General features: G+C 40.6%; 1 protein-coding gene across 1 annotated transcript in view; it reads right to left on the reverse strand.

The window, feature by feature from the left end:
• Positions 1–17,538, reverse strand: part of LOC122664513 (probable phosphoinositide phosphatase SAC9) — a 71,923-nt gene that overhangs the window by 39,175 nt on the left and 15,210 nt on the right. Inside the window, exons 7-9 of the mRNA XM_043860358.1 lie at positions 9,102–9,209; positions 8,785–8,955; positions 5,977–6,219 (exon numbers count right to left, since the gene is read on the reverse strand). Of these exons, the coding sequence (XP_043716293.1) occupies positions 5,977–6,219; positions 8,785–8,955; positions 9,102–9,209 (522 nt within the window). The remainder of the gene's footprint in view (positions 1–5,976; positions 6,220–8,784; positions 8,956–9,101; positions 9,210–17,538) is intronic.

Genomic DNA, 17,538 nt, shown 5'->3' on the forward strand with positions numbered 1-17,538 from the left:
TTGGACTGCTTCAGTTTTTTGGAGATCGACACTATTGATATGGAAGGTTGATTCTTCACTGTGGAGCACCACATGCAGGCATCTGGACAGCACCTATTACATCTGAATAATCAGGAACAGAAGCACTCAAGTTCCAGCCCCTCTTTTCTCTTTATCGATCTCAACTGTCAGGGTTTTGAAAAAACCCTGACACCTTATCGATATTGGTTTTCTGGGCTGTTGTTTGAGAAGTTTTTTTTTGAGGGTTTATTCCCTGGTTTTATTGCTGCATTCGACCTCTATTTCTGCCCCAACTGCTGCTGGTTTTTGAAGATCTGAATTTTTTCAAATTCAAGGATCGATTTTCTGTCTGACTGCACTATGGGTGACTCAGAGATTACTTCGGCTACTTCTGGAGGAGATCAGAATAGGACTGAATTTCTTCCCTATGCTGCTGCCATTAAGCTTGATGGCACAAACTATTTAATTTGGGCCAGATCATTATCCCTGACTGTGGCTGGTAGGGGACTCACTGGCCATCTTACTGGCACCACCAAACAACCTACTGAAGAAGGGGCTGCTCGTACTAAGTGGGCTGCCAATGATGCAATGGTGATGTCCTTTGTTCTGAACTCCATGACCACTGACCTCTCTAGTCAGTATCTCCTCCTTGACACTGCTACTCAGATATGGATTGCTGTCAAGGGTACTTATGGTCGGTCAGGGAGTGGTGCTCAGGTTTATGAGATCAGGAAAACTCTTCAAAATACTACTCAAAAGAAGATGACAGTCACCAAGTATTATGCTGCCCTCAAGTGTTTATGGCTGCAATTGGATCATTATGCTCGATTTCAGCCTACCACTGCTGCTGATATCACTGCCTACCACACCTATGTAGATCAATTTCGGGTATATGACTTTCTGGCTGGACTCAATGATGACTATGATCCTATTCGAGTACAGGTTCTAGGTCGGGTTCCTTTTCCCACTTTGGAGGAAACTTTTTCCTATGTACACAGTGAAGAGACAAGGAGGGCTGCTATGATGATTACTCTTAAGGTTGAAAGATCAACTTTACAAACTGTTGGTTCCACTACTGACACTTCTACTGATACTGTTGCTGCTGCTGCCACTACTAAGGAGCCTATGAAGTGTGATTATTGCCAAAAACCATATCACAGTAAGGCTCAGTGTTGGAAACTTCATGGGAAGCCTGCTGATTTTGAGAGCAAACGGGGCCGTACCATGCCTAAAAACAAAGCCAATCACACTGAAAGTGTAGCTCCAGCTCCCACTACTGACATCGGTTTCACCCAGGAAGAACTTCAAGCTCTCCGGCGCCTGTTAAATACATCTGCTGCCCCCACTACATCTGCTGCCAATTCAGGTTCCTTCTTTGCCCGTATAGGTATTTCCTTTGCTGGTCATTGTGCATCAATAGTTTCCACTCCTTGGATCATAGACTCTGGATCTACTGATCACATGATAGGTTCCTCCAGTCTTTTTAACACCTACTTTCCTGCTTCTGGTAAGGACAAAGTTAAAATTGCTGATGGGTCCCTCTCCTCTATATCTGGGAAAGGATCCATTGGTTGTTCCCCTTCTTTGACATTATCTTCTGGGTTGCATATTCCCAAGTTTACCACTAACCTTCTCTCCATTAGTAGTATCACCAAATCTTTGAACAATAAAGTGACCTTCTTTCGTACTCATTGTGTTTTTCAGGAACTGGACTCGGGAAAGACGATTGGATCAGGTAAAGTGCATGGCGGATTGTACCTGCTTGATGGAGATCCTACATCCACTCAGGCATTACCTTCTAGGCTTTGTTCCCCAGCATCATTCTCTTCTGAATTACACATACGGCACTCTAGACTAGGGCATCCCCCCTTAGGTACTCTATCTACTTTATTTCCAGCATTAAGTAATTCATGTAATAAAGAAGATTTTTTTTGTGAGTCTTGTGTCTTGGCCAGACAGACACGTTCAAATTATCCAACTTCTAATAAAAGATCATCTTCTTTATTTCATGTTGTTCATTCTAATGTGTGGGGTCCTAGTAGAAAAGTTTCACTTTCAGGTCATCGGTGGTATGTCACCTTTATTGATTGCTATTCCCGGTTTACTTGGGTCTATCTTATGCACAATAAAAGTGAAGTTTTTTCTTGTTTTCAGCACTTTCACCAGCTGGTTCAAACTCAATTTAATGCCACTATTCAGACTTTAAGGAGTGATAATGGGAGAGAGTATATGGAAGGTCAGTTCCAAAAATACTTGGCTGCCCATCGAATCCTCCATCAGACCAGTTGTGTGGATACTCCGGCCCAAAATGGTGTGGCTGAGAGGAAGAATCGCCACCTCTTGGAGGTAGCTCGTGCTCTTATGTTTGCCCGTAATGTCCCTTCCGTTTATTGGGGGGATGTTGTTCTTACTGCAGCCTATTTAATTAATAGGCTGCCCAGTCGGGTCCTCCACTCTAGACCCCCTGTTGAGCTATTACTTGGCTCTTCCTCCTTTGTTGTTCCCCCTAAGGTTTTTGGCTGCGTTTGCTATGCCAGGGAAACACGGTCCCCGGGCAAACTTGACCCATGTAGTCTTCGGTGTATTTTCTTAGGGTACTCTGCCACACAGAAGGGGTACAAGTGCTATCACCCTCCATCCCGCCGGACTTTTGTCAGCATGGATGTTGTGTTTCATGAGAGTGTCTCCTACTATGTGTCCCCACATCTTCAGGGGGAGAGTATTAGCGAAGATGTGTTGACTTTAGACTCTCCACCTCCACTCCAATTGGTTCATGATGAGGTTGAATCTGTTCAGCCTACTTCTCCTGTTCAGCCTCCTTCTAGTCCTCCTCCTCCTCCCCCTGAGTCAGGGGGAGAGGTTCCTGTACAGGGGGAGCAAACCACACCTGCCCAGACTCCTGTGCAGAGAACCATTAGTGAATTTCAGAGGATGATTGATGCTAGCAAAATGAAGACCTATGCAAGGAAACATAAGCAGGTTCAATCAACTGTTGCTCCTGTACCCATCCAGTTGCCGAACCTGGATCCAGAACCTGCCTCTCCACCAGGTAATATTCCTTCTCCTGAGTTGCCTATTGCCCTTCGCAAAGGTGTCAGGACTTGCACTCAGCATCCCATATCTCATGTTGTTTCTTATGACTCCCTTTCCCCATCGTTTGGTGCTTTTATTTCTTCTCTTTCTTCTGTTCGTGTTCCTAACAATTGGCAGGAAGCTCTATCAGATGGAAAGTGGAAGGCAGCCACGATGGAAAAAATGGAGGCTTTGAAAAAAAATAACACATGAGAGCTTGTGGTTCTTCTACCTGGGAAGAAAACCGTTGGATGTAGAAGGGTGTTTGTGGTGAAACAGAAGGTGGATGGCACTGTGGATAGGTATAAGGCACGACTAGTGGCCAAGGGCTTTACTCAGACATACGGCATTGATTATCAGGAGACCTTTGCACCTGTTGCAAAGTTGAATACAGTTCGTGTGTTGTTATCATGTGCAGTCAACCTTGGTTGGGATTTGCAGCAGCTAAATGTTAAAAATGCCTTCCTAAATGGAGCACTGAAGGAGGAGGTATATATGGACATCCCACCAGGGTTCTCTTGTGACAGAAATAAAGGAAGAGTATGCAGGCTGAAGTGGGCACTATATGGGCTGAAACAGTCATCCAGAGCTTGGTTTGGTCAATTCCACAAGGCCATGATTTCTGTGGGCTATAAGCACAGTAATGCTGATCACACTCTCTTTATCAAGAGGGTTGGTGAAAAACTCACTGTCCTTATAGTCTACGTTGATGACATAGTGGTTTCTGGCAATGATGGTGATGAGATCAGACAGTTGAAGACCTTCCTTGGCCAGGAATTTGAGATTAAGGATCTAGGGAAATTGAGATACTTTCTTGGGATTGAAGTGGCTGGATCTTCAAAAGGCATATTTCTATCCCAAAGAAAGTATGTCCTAGACTTGTTGGCTGAAACAGGTTTGCTAGGCTGTCACCCTTCGGATACTCCTATGGATCCCACTGTTCAGCTCAAGGAAAATGATGGTGAGCTTGTTGATAAAGGCCGGTACCAAAGGCTTATGGGGAAGCTGATTTATCTCTCACACACTCGTCCAGACATTGCTGTTGCTGTAAGCCTGTAACTGCTATGAGTCAATTTATACATAATCCCTACACTTCCCATATGGAGGCTGTTCTTCGCATTCTACACTATTTGAAGTCAGCTCCTGGAAAAGGCATTCTTTTATCTTCACATGGTCACCTATGGATAGAAGCATACACCGATGCTGATTGGGCTGGTTCTGCAGATCGGAAGTCTATTTCTGGGTATTGCCCCTTTGTAGGTGGAAATCTTATCACCTGACGTAGCAAGAAACAAAATGTAGTTGCCTGTTCTAGTGCCGAAGCTGAATTTCGAACTATGGCACAAGGAATTTGTGAGTTACTTTGGCTTAAAGGTCTGCTACAAGATTTGGGTATTCCTATTCGCCTTCCTATGATGTTGTATTGTGATAACAAGGTTGCAATCAGCATAGCACACAACCCGGTACAGCATGACCGTACCAAGCATGTTGAGGTGGATAGGCATTTCATCAAGGAGAAATTAGAAGATGGGCAGATCTGTATTCCCTTTGTGACTTCATCTGATCAGCTTGCTGATGTCTTCACCAAGGGACTGTCTGGAAAGTTATTTCATCCTAATTTAGTCAAGTTGGGCATGATCGACATCTTTGCTCCAACTTGAGGGGGAGTGTTGAATAATGTAAACCAGAATACCGTGGGGGGTATTCTGGTCTTTTGGGTGTTTATTTTATAATTTTAAGTTGTTTAGTACACTGCCTAGCTATGTCGGCTATGGCAGGGCTATTTCTGTCATGTAATTTCATTCTTAAAAGTTATAAATTAAGAGGCTTGGCTGATCACATTTGATTCATTCAAGCATTCACAGATCTCGGGTTTTGATAACAATCTGAACTCGTGGTATGATTGTTCAGTGCTTCAACCCCTAGGTGTTTTTTGCAAATCCCAGGACAAAACCTGGTACTTCTCCCTCTTTTGGAGGAGAGACACCAATATAATGAAGGACTGAATGATTCCAAAATACCGGTCATAATCCCCCCCATCCCAATGTCAATTTTGGCTGTTGGGTCCTAAGTTCCTTATTTATTTACATGTTGAGTCATTTTGGTAAGTATAAGTGGGTTAGTTTAGTCTGTGTCAAGAATTTTACATATTTTTTGGACAAGTTTATCCTTAGCTTAAGTAGGCATGTTTTAGTCATTCAAGTTAATAGTAGGGTTAAAAAGTCATATAGATGATGTCAAATCATAGTACTCACCCTTATTCACATTTTCTGGAGATAATACAGCAGGGTGAACCTTTTTTTTATGGTCTATACAAATAACGAATATTATAAAAAGAAATTATTAGAACGGTTGCTCTTCGGTTTTCAGCAAGGAGACCTCCCCCCTTTCCCCCAAAGGTTTAACTAGTAGCACTATTGTGCAGTGCCTCACATTGTGATTGTGTATGAAAATATAAAAATCTCATAAGAAACTAAACAGTTGGCTGATGGAAAACAAAAGGCAACCAATCTATAGATTGTGAAGGAATTAAACCCCATTCAGTGATTTTATTGTGTGTGAAAATATAGAACCTCTCATAAGAAACTAAACAGTTAGCAGATGGAAAACAAATGGCAACAATCTATAGATTGTGAAGGAATTAAACCCTATACATTTTGTAGATTTCTGTCCTAGAGTTTATTTAGAGAGAAAGTGAGATGGAATGATTCTCACTGTACTTAACCCACAGACTTTCTTCAATATAATATTCCATAGAGTCACAGAAATGCCCTCAAGAATATGAATGCTAATGAAAATAGACGAACAATAAATAATAAAGAATATAAATAAGTAAAAAATAATATACTACAATTCTACATATAACATATTTACAACAGCATACTTGCAAAATCAGCTTTGTACCTCACCAATAGTTATAGGAGTTTTTCCAGGACCAGAAGAATAAAATGTAAGTGCAACCACACGGGTGAGAAAGTTCAAATCACCCTCCAATTCTTCAAAATCATACAAGAATGAAAGGCAAGATGTATCTTGAGCATGAAGGCGTGCACCTGCACCAGTGACAGCCACATCTTCTGGACTAACAGCACCCGGTAAGGGTATCGAAAGGTTTGTCCCATTTAAACATTGGGGTATGGAAGCTCCCTGCAACAGCCATGCAATAATTAAATGTCAATAAATCCCAACAATGCATTAGAAACTTACTTGAATAGACAAAAACATGTAATGTTCCCTCAAGTAAATAAAACCGCCAAGAAGAGTGACAAGAAAATCATATTCTGAGAAAGGCCATGAAGAAAACAATTGATGCCCATTCAAAGCTAAAGAATTGCAAAGCAATGGGAGTAACAACAGGGATCTTGTTCCTATTCCAGGAGATTCTGATTTGGAATTTCAAGTTATTATGAGAGAAACATTGGTAATAGAAGTGGTGATTAGTTTCTCATGTGGTTTTCCATGAGTATTAAGTTGATGTTCCACGATATAAGGGGACAAAATGAAAGAATTCAAAAGTATTTCAGATAAAGTGAAAGCCTTGTAATTTAGTTCATCAGGAGCAATTTTTAGAAACTCAGATCGATCGGGATGGTTGAACTGGTTGACCTGACACCCAAGGGAAACAGGCTCACTTAAAAAAAAAGTTCATGTTTAGGAGATTTCATTGGCTCATCCAGACTCCGGAGTAAGCAAACCAACCCAGAACATCATGTTTATACTTCCCAAACCTAAGCCCGAAAGAAGCATCCAGACTTTTGTGCACTCTTTTTTTCTTCTGAGAAGAAAAAAATGTATCATTTTATTCCCCTTTGTAAACCCTCATTTTTATTTTTTTTGGGGATGAATAAAAAATTCATTACCAAAGGAAAGAAGGTGGGGAGAACAAACAAATAACAAGCAAACTACAAGACCCTGCCTTTACAAAGGGGGAGGCAAGGGCCTGAAAGAGGAAAGGGGAAGAGCCCCAAGAAACCACAACAGACAAAACAAGGAAGGCGACGCATTGATAGTTCGTGCCTAACTACAACATGACTAACTGGCCCAACTTCAGGAAATGAACGGCCCAAAGGGAATGAAGGATTGCCCACCGATCATAACTATTTGTCTAGGCAGAGGGCATGGTCGGGGATAGCCTTGCATAGAGGCAATATCTTCTCATTGTTGAGTAAAGAATAGTCTCAAGGGGGCTGTTCCTTAGGATAAGGAGCGGAACTTACGTCATGCCGGCGGTAGACATGAAAGGGGGGGATGAATCGACAAAGCCAGCGGAGGATGGGAGAGAGTGATTTGCAGGTCCGACACGAGCAGAGAAGATGAGGTGATAAGATCAGAGTGAGTAGAATCCCTAGCCATTGAAGGACCCGAACTAGCAGTGGAGTGGACCGTGTAATGGGCCAGAGCCCCAACGAGTTTAGAGTGGGCCAGGGAAGGGGAACATATGGTGGCATGGACCGAATGGGTCAGGGTCTAGGTTGCGAGATCCATGCGGGCCCGGGGAGGCGAACAAGTGGAGGACTGGACCGAAAGGGCCGGGTAAAGGGTTTCGGGGTAGGGGTTTAGATAAATCGAAGGCCCAGAAATAAATGGGTCCATGGAGGGAGAGGGATGGGTTAGCATAGGAGGGGGGATATTAGAGGGACCCAAGGCTGGAGGAGGAAAAGGAAAAAAGGGGGAGGTTTGACGTGGGAGGACCACCAAGGACCGACATACGGGTTTCTCGTAGAAGAAAATCGGGAGCTGGAGGAGGGGAGCAGAAGAAAGAAAAGGACTACTCGACCGACTAGGAGTGGGGAGGCTTTTGGTAGACGGAGCGGCAGGAGTTGTCGACAAAGTGGACGTGACAGAGGGTTTGTCGACATCGTTGCAAGAGTCAGGAAACCCTCATTTCCTGCTGCAGCAATCAAGGATTGGACATATAATGTAGAGGCTAGATTAGATGTGTTTAATGTGGTTTGATCTCCAAATCAGAGTCTTGGATTTGTAATTGTTAATTGAAAGCAAAATAATACTGAAATGGTGCAAATTGAGGGAAGAGAGATACCGCAAAGTGACTATTTTAGATATATGGGGTTAATCATAAATAAAGAAGGTAACATAGAGGATGATGTTTCACAGAGAATTAAAGTGGGATGGATGGGTAATCAACACTACTACGTTCTGCCCAAACACCATCAGTTTGTACTCCCATCACGCAACTACTCCTTACAATGACTCGACTAGGCTCCTCAAGCAACACTTCCATCTGCTCTCCAATGACTCTATGGCTTCAAACAATGCACCACCTCACTTGAATACTATTACTAGCCTCACCAGCAAATCTACCTGGACTTTGGCACCACAACTAATTTCACTTATCAACGCCAACTTGAGCTTGTTGACTCCTCTACCAACACCAGAGCAATGAGAAAGGGCAAAAGGATCCACTACAATGCATGTCATACATGCTCAATCAGACCTTTGGCTAATTGGTCTTAGAATTTCCCCCATACAATATATGCTGTTGTTCAGAGTATACTTAGCCTCATTCAGGTTCCAGACTTCCAGGCACCAAATAAATGCAGCCTTCATTTCCTCTCTATCACAAGTAGAATAATAGACAGGCCTTCTCATTGCAAATAGAAAATCAATACCTAAATTTAAAAGCACAATAGTAGAAAACTCTTGGAATTGAAACATTTAGAAGAACAACAACATGGAAGTTGGAAAACACACCTCAACAACAAGTCTAAGCCCATCTAAATTAGACCCTGTCCTTACGTCAACTGTAGCTGGAAAAGTTGAATCATCTGCTCCATGCGAAACTGTAAGAAGAAGCTGGCAAACATGGCAAGGCTCTTGAAGATAAATAAAAAGTTCAACAACATCTGCAGCTTGTGGACAAACCTGTGAAAATAAAAAATGCATTCACTAAAACAAGTACAACAAAAACCTGTCAATGATAAATGCCAACTCCTGCAAAGTATCAAACTTCTCTCTTTTTTGGTTAATAAAATAAGTTGCTTATTCAAATGCAAATCAAGAGGACGCACCCATATTAGCTCTTTCCTCTTGAAACTCAAAAGATCATCACCATTATTTGAACTTGCAAACACGTTCACAACTGGCTTCAAAAAACAAGCAGGTGGCTGGGATAATACCTATATAAATCAGCAATAAATTACTAAACAATGCCATACTAAAATATTTGAAATCTTAAGTTATTCCAATGAAGTCTTCAAATTTCTGCAAATCCAGACATTTATGAGGAGGGATAGCATACTGAAGTACTATTCAATTATATAAGCCATGAAAGGATATAGAATTAAGAATTTTGTTTCCGTACTCTAACCTGATACTTATCCTAAATAATTAATATTAATATAAATATATGTTGGAATATGTAATCCAGAATACTGTGAGGGTATTCTGGTCTTTTTGGGGTAGTTTTATTCTTCTTATGTTATTTAATGTAAGTGGGCTATGTGGGTTTTAGTCCCACATCGCCTAGTTTAGTCTCTTTGTAATTTCCCATCTATTATAAATAGAGGGGCTTACCTATCAATTAATACAAACAATTATTCTCTCATTCTCTCTTTTCTTGCCCACGATTCTGCCAACATGGTATCAAAGCTAGTTTGATCTAGGTTAGAAAAAGAGAAAGAAAACCCTAATCCATCTCTTCAATCGACTTCTCCCTTTCTTGGCTTCTCCTTCTTCTGTTCTTATTCCTCTCAACCTTGTAAAGGGGCAGCACTAATGAGGTAAACACAGCATATCAATGATTTAGTTGTTGCCCCCCTCCCTTTCTACCTTTTTTTATTAAAAAAATTCTGTTCGAAATCTGCTGGAGCCATACCTGCGATATTGGAGCTATCCAGAATTTTTGGAGATCTGATTTCTACCTAATGAAGACTGATCCTCCATTGTTGGAGCCTCCTGTGGAGCTTTTTCCAACACTCTTCTACCCTATTCTATAGTCTTTCTTCCCTTTCTTTCTTTTTCTCCATCTTTTATTAACTTTTCTAGCCTCCATACCCAAATCGATCTCAACTTGTCAGAGTTTTTTTCAAAACCCTGACTCCAATCGATTTTAGGGTTTCTCCTTTCAGATGCAGCTGATTTTTTAGGGGTGATTCCCTACAACTACAAGCCTTAATCGACCTAAGTTTGGACACTTTCTGATGGCTGGATTTGTACTTACAGAAAAACCTTCTCAACCTACTATTTTTGGTTACCTGTTAAAACCCTGACTCAAATCGGCATTAGGGTTACAGGCTTCAGTTTTTGTTGATTTTTGGAGGGATGATTACTCCAACTACAAGGACCACTCGACCTCAGTATTAGCCTCTTTCCAAGGGTTTGAAGACCCCCAACCCCAATTGATCCTCTTTTTCAGGGTTTTACAAAACCCTGACACATATCAATTTTAGGGTTAGGGTTGCTTGCTGCTGTTGGAGTTTTCTGGAGGTGTTTCTACCATCAAGAGGGACATTCTACTTCAACTATTCATGGCTTGAAGAAGTTCTATTACACAAGATAGCTGCTGCCCTATTTTTTCTGCAATTTTTGGTGTTTCTCCCACTTGAAGATCAAGTCTCAATCACCAGGGAGATTGGTTATTCGAACTGGAGATCCATTCCCGCAGCTGTGGTCAGCATCTATTAACAGAAAACATCACCTTTGACAAGTCATCCTCACTTTTGTTGAAGCCCCCTTCCCTACAATCGATCTTCACTTTTAGGGTTTTGTAAAAACCTTGACTATAATCGATCTAAGGGTTAGGGCAGTCCACTATTGCTGATTTTTTTAGGAGAGTTTTATAACCATCAGAGGAGTATTCAATCCATATTACAGCATCATTCATCAGCTCTTTTTGGAAAAAATTCAGGTTCATTCTTATGGCTCGGTTTCTCCAATTATCAACCTATTTTTTTACTTGTTCCTATGTGGTCGGCTGCTTCAACTACCTATGGATCTGTCAGGTTCTTTATCTTATATTTGCTGGTTCTATTGAGCTTTACTTCATATATTGCTGGTTTTATTGATTGGCTTCTGTAAGCATGACTAGTTGACATGTTACTGCTGCCTTTATATGGACTACTGCTGCCTTATTATTGAGACTGAGTATCCTACTATTGGAGATCGAATTTCTTTCATTATTGAATACTCGAATCTACTACCCTGGAGATCAGTTTATTTGGGATTACAACAGTGTGTTCCAAGGTTATTAGTTACAACTACGAACTTATTCAGTTATGTGAAGCTTTTCTGGTTCATTTCCGGCTCACTTTGAGAGCTTGATCCTAGCATTGTACACAAACTCAGAGCTAATCCAAGTTTTTGTTGAAGCTTCTTACATCCATTGCTGTCCAAATATCTTCGTCAGTTCTATTTAGCATGTGGGAGTTTATAGTTTGGAATTTTGCACACTGGTACTTCCTTGTGTGAAGATCGATCAAGTTTTTGCAAAATGGTGCCTTCTCCTTCAACAAATTAGACCTATTTTATAATACAGATCTGATCATTGGAGATTGGCGTGTTGGAATTAGTTTGATCGATTGAAAGAAGGTTGTAAATTACTGTGTTGCTTTGTCCATGGTTCATTATCCCGCTGCTTCTTTTCACTTCACCACCTCCCAAACCATACCTTTGGCATCTACCCATAACCACCTTGGAAGTTTATGATATTCTCTAATTAGCCATTTCTTCCTTTTCCATTACCCTTAGCACCTTTTGGAAACTTCTGGAATATTATGTTTTTGCCCTATCTCTTACATCATCTCTGTTATGTCCATGTGTACTACACATGAGGGGGGGATTATGTACAGTATACTGCAGCCATTGCAGAAAGCAGAACATACAGGAACACTTGGTGCAAAACATAGAAGATCAGAGTATTCACTATTGCCAATGGGTACCTACTTTGTTATTGGGATGAGTTTACTGTAAGGGGGAGATTGGTATTAAAGTATTGAAGATGTTTGGTTATTGCCTACCTATATGAGGTTCTACAGTTGGGTTGATTTTTTCCGGTACCTTGTTATTGGGATGAGTTTGCCGTAAGGGGGAGATTGGTATTAAAGTATTGAAGATGTTTGGTTATTGCCTGCCTATATGAGGTTCTACAGTTGGGTTGATTTTTTCCGCTGCTTGATCTTTTCTGCTGCTTGATTCATCTGCTCGATAGCTTAGTTACTTATCTTCAAGATTAACATTCAGAGATTCATCAATGGACAGCAATAGAAGATTGGTGAAAGCTGCCTTTTTTGGAAGACATTCCAGTCCCGGTTTGCTGATCCTGTCTGTCCAAGTTTTGAAGATCTATTTTTTCAAGTTCTTGAAGGTTTATTTGGGAGTTGCATTCATATGTCAAGCTGGATTTTATTGCAACTTAGTTTTTTTTCTCATTTTGTTCAAGTTGAGCATTAGTACCTTGTATGCGCCAACTTGAGGGGGAGTGTTAGCATTATTAGGAGTTCTTTTTTCTTTAGTTCAAGCAGGATCTTCTTTCTTTACTTATTTGTATAATCCAGCTTGAGGGGGAGTGTTCGAATAAGTAATCCAGAATACCGTGGGGGTATTCTGGTCATTTTGGGCTTCTTATGTTATTAAGTGTAAGTGGGCTATGTGGGTTTTAGTCCCACATCGCCTAGTTTAGTCTCTTTGTAATTTCCCCTCTATTATAAATAGAGGGGCTTACCTATCAATTAATACAAGCAATTATTCTCTCGTTCTCTCTTTTCTAGCCCACGATTCTGCCAACAATATATATATGGGTAAAGGCTGGGCACAGCGCCAGTCTGTCTCTCTCCCACCCACCCATAGTTGTCACGGCGATCCAAGTCGGTGGAGGGGTGTCACATCAATATATCGACATGTCGCCTGCCATGGCGAGCATGTCAACCATGTTTTATTGTTTATTTTCTCCATTTTTAATGTTTTAATAGATGTATACTCAAGCCATGTTTTATTTTTTCTCTATTGTTTCTCAAGTTTTAAGAAGAAAATTCAGAAATCGAAGAAGAAATCGAAGAGGGAAAGAAGAAATCGAAGAGGGAAGAAGAAATCGAAGACAGGAAGAAGAAATCAAAGAGGGACGCCATGGCGTAGGTCGCCATGCAACCTTCTCCAGCGCCAGGACGCCATGGCGACGCCATGACAACTATGCACCCACCCCCCATGGAAATGACCCCCCTAACCTCCAGTCTGATCTAGAAAAGTTTAATAAAACTTTTGCACAATCATAAGAAAAGGCAAAAATTACCCTGCAGCACACATGAAACTTTGTTATTTTCATGGATTCGTACATTTAGTTTGTATTCTTTTCCCAAAACTGAAAATGAGATCTAATTTGAAAATTATTTATTTTTGTGAAAAACACATAATTATGTTGTAAAAAAGAACCAGGGGTTGGCCAGGAGCAGTAAGAGCTAAGGGTAGGCCTAAAATGACCCTTGAATGCTCCAAAAAGGAGCAATGATAAAATGCATAATAGAGGAGCTAAAAGAGTCATAGGTAGGCCTAAAATGACCTTAGGAGAAGAGGTGAGAAAAGACATGCATAGCTTAGGACGAGTAACAAGTAAGTCTTTGAACAGAGCTGATTAGAGAAAGAAGATCATGTATTGACCACATTTAGTTGGGATTAGGCTGAGTTAAGTTGTATTTATGATTCCCTTTAATTTGAAATATTTTGTGTCTTTTAATTGTTGACTATTTTTGGGAAAACGAAGGGGGGGGGGGACTGGGGAGGGAAAAGAGGTGGAAAATTATATGAGAATGGATTGCTTTTGTTAGAGTTATTACAACGGTTGTATGGGTTGTTCTGTGACTTCTGTCATTGTCTTATTATTAGACATGGCTAAGTTGTATTTCTGTTATTTCTTCTTATTTCTATTTACCTCCCTAGGGAGGTCTATGTAATTCTTACAAATGATTAATGAAGTGAATATGATTCTCAACACACATAATCGATTATTCTCCCAATCTCTCTTCTTCTTCTTCCTCTCTTCTCTTCTCCTCCTTCGTTGCTGTAAATTACTTCTCCCTTACTAGAATCGATCATCTTTTAAGTTCAAACTTAGTATCAGAGCCAGCTTCTCAGGTTTGAGAGTCGGCTACTCAGTTTTATCCTTCACCTCACTTTGGAACCCTAAAAGGATAGAGGGTTCCATAGAGGCTGTACAATGTGAAGTAATACATCTCTTAGAGTTCCATTCTTGAACCAACATATGAAGTTTGAAGCTGGAGATGCTGCTGCAGAAGTTTGAAGCCCTAAACTTTGCTCCTCAAGTTGCTGCCAGCACCTCCACATTTCTCTTGGTTTCTTCCTACTACCTCAACCATTTGGGATGAGGTTTGCTGCATTTGGATCGCCTAGGGGCGTGTTTGGTTGAAGGATTCTGAGGAGTCGGATTCGACGGAATCCGGATTCCGTAATTTTTTGCGTGTTTGGTTTCTCGGAACCCGGTTCCGTGTTGGATTCCTAGAATCCATGAAAATCCATTTTTCAGTGTAAATTTGAGAATCCACAAGAATTCGCCCCTTGGGGTGAATTCCAAATCGAGTCCAGGATTCTAGGCCCTCATATAAATAGGGTGGATTCTTGTGGACTCCAAAAATCGGGAATGAAAATTCAATTCGATTGCTAGGGTTTTTAGTCTTCAGCCTATCGTTTTCTTCTTCGCTTTCTCTCCAAGGAACTGAAGACGAAGAAGGCAATCTCTGGTGAGACAAAGGAACCGAAGGTGAAATCACGACTCTCTTTCTCTCTCTGGTCTTCAGCCATCTCTTCTCCAAGGAACCGAAGACGATCTACAACTCAAGGAAGCGCAGGTTCTTCTCTGCTCTCTCCCTCTCTATCGTTCTCGTTTTTTGTCTCTGTGACGAAGACAATCTACAACTCCAAGCGCAAGTTCTTCTCTGCTCTGTCCCTCTCTATCATTCTCGTTTTTGTCTCTGTCTCTCTCTCATTATCTGTGTCTCTCTCTCGGTGTCTATGTAGTTAGGGTTTTTTTTAAAAAAATTGGAATTATTGATTGCTGACTAATTTTTTCCTCCATTTCAGGTTCTACGAAGTTCAATAGGGTACCTTCAACCATCTCCAGTGGAAGGAACATCTTGGATTAAGGCTGGTATGGCATATTTTTTCTCTCTCTCTCTCTCTCTCTTATCTTGAGTTGTTCCCTTTGCAATTACTGCTACTGCTCCTATCTCCGTTTGGCTTTGGCTGTCGCTGCATTTGTTGTTGTGAGTGTTGTTGAGGTTCCATTGCAAAAGAAGGGGACCTCTCCTCTATTCTTCTCTCTCTCCTTATCTGTTTTTGTTCTATTGCTGGGTTATTGTTCTTTGGCTTGATTTTCTTCATCATGGTGTCATAGTATACTACTGCTGAGGGGTATTGCCCATGATTTGTATGGAGGACATGTTATACATTTGTTATCTGCAGTTAAGCATTTATTTGTTTGTATTTCGACAGCTTCTTCATATTTTCTATCTGCTACTTTATATGGAGTATTTGTGCATAGGCTCCATTGTCTTTTTTTCTTCTAGGTATGACTTGAACTAGGAAACCCAGTCAGTTTTGTTATATAAATTTTTTATTAGGAATTTCTAATCGACTATTATGTCTTAGAAGTCTTTTGCTTTAGTAACGAGTGAAGGGCTCAAAAATAAAAATACTCCTAAAGCCACCATGATTCAAAGAACCAACGGATTGAATAATGTTGGTATTGCAAACAAACTTAAGAGTAAGATGTTTTGTAGCTAGAAGCTTAAAACAAATCCCAAAATATAAATCCTCCTTTGAGACTTTACTTTATTGGAAATTCATTAGGGGCAAAAAAAAACACATATGCCTTATCTGAGATTTGCTCTTAACTCCCTTGAATCATGTTTAGATGGTGCAATCATGGGTTCTATGGATGGTGCAACTGAAGACAGTAACTTGCCTCTGTTCTGCTCTTCAGAAGCTCAAGAATCATTGCTTCACTGGAACTTGAAAGCATAAGAAGCTCAAACCATGCTTTCCCTCTAATTTTTCAGAGATCTCCTGGCAAGCATCAATTACCACACACTCCCTCCTTAAAGGTTGAGGTTCAGGTTGGGTGGATACCCTTTCCTATAATTTTTGAACAACTCCTAAAAGAGGAACTCAATGAGAATTGATCAGACCTGCTGATCTGGTTCTAATTCAGTATTCCTATTCTGCCCTTATACATTACTTACTATTCTGTGCATCTGAATACTGAGTCGATTTACTTGTTCTAACAATCTATTTTTGCTGATTTTTATGACCACTGATCAGAATTGATTGCTCGTATTGTTTCTGTACTCTGATTTCTATTTTGAGTAGTGAATTTACTGTTTTTTACCCCTCTCCTAGCTCCACTAGGATAAGCTCTTAATTTCTGATCTGACCCGTGGACCGAGTTGAGATTTTCAGCATGTATTCTGTCTCCAAATTACTGAACTTGATTTTAGTTTCAGCTTGGTCTATCAATCTGATTTTGTTCTATTTGATTTCTACTAAATCTTGATTTTATTCTGTCTCCAAATTACTGCTTTCACTCTGCATTCTACTACTGTCTCATTCCCCTGTTATCACATCTATTGTCTTCTTCTAATTCATTGGGGAAGCTGAAAGTCAGAAACTCCACCTTACCAGTAAGTTTTTAGCCTTTTCTTTTCATGCTAAGGAGTATAAGATGGATCTTTAACCAATATAATTTGCTGGTTCTCCATGAATCTCCAAGTTGACTTCTTGTGTGACAAAAATCCATTTGTTACTACATCCCCATAAACTCACTTAACTGTTTTGAACCAAGAAAATAAATGAGTTTGCGAATAAGATTCGGTGATCCTGCCCCTCCTGCCTTCTCATCTCTTTCTGCTGGCAGCCTTTGTTGTTGTGTGAAAGAAAATGAAGACATCCTACCTTGCAATGTGTGTCCTGCTGGTGCTGCTTCTAGCTAAAGCCCAAGTCTCAATGGCTGTCACTTGCAAGCCAACAGAGCTGGCATCGTGTGCTTCTGCAATCATGTCTGCAACTCCTCCCTCTAAGCTATGTTGCAGTAAAATTAAGGAGCAGAAGCCATGTCTGTGCAAGTATCTCAAGGACCCTAACCTCAAAAAATTCGTCAGCTCCCCCAATGCTAGGAAGGTTGCCAACACATGTGGCACCCCTTTCCCCAAATGCAAGAGCTAAATGGTTGGTTTGGCTCCAACCTTCATCCTCCTCCATATCTATCTCAGGTTGAGCTATTAAAGGATTAGCTAGCTACTATCATAACAGGGGTGATTATCTCAGATCTCTGATGTATAGTTCTATAAATTAGTACTTAATTTTAAAGACTACCCAGTGGTGGCAATCAATTCAAGATCAGGGTAATAAGAATTGTTTTGTTACTTCATTTGAGTATTGTATTTTGCTGTAGTGAAGGTGGGTCTGTCATTTAAGTATATAATAAACTGAAGAGTGTGATTGATT

This window comes from Telopea speciosissima, chromosome 6 (genome assembly GCF_018873765.1).
Source record: "Telopea speciosissima isolate NSW1024214 ecotype Mountain lineage chromosome 6, Tspe_v1, whole genome shotgun sequence".
Lineage (NCBI taxonomy): Eukaryota > Viridiplantae > Streptophyta > Magnoliopsida > Proteales > Proteaceae > Telopea > Telopea speciosissima.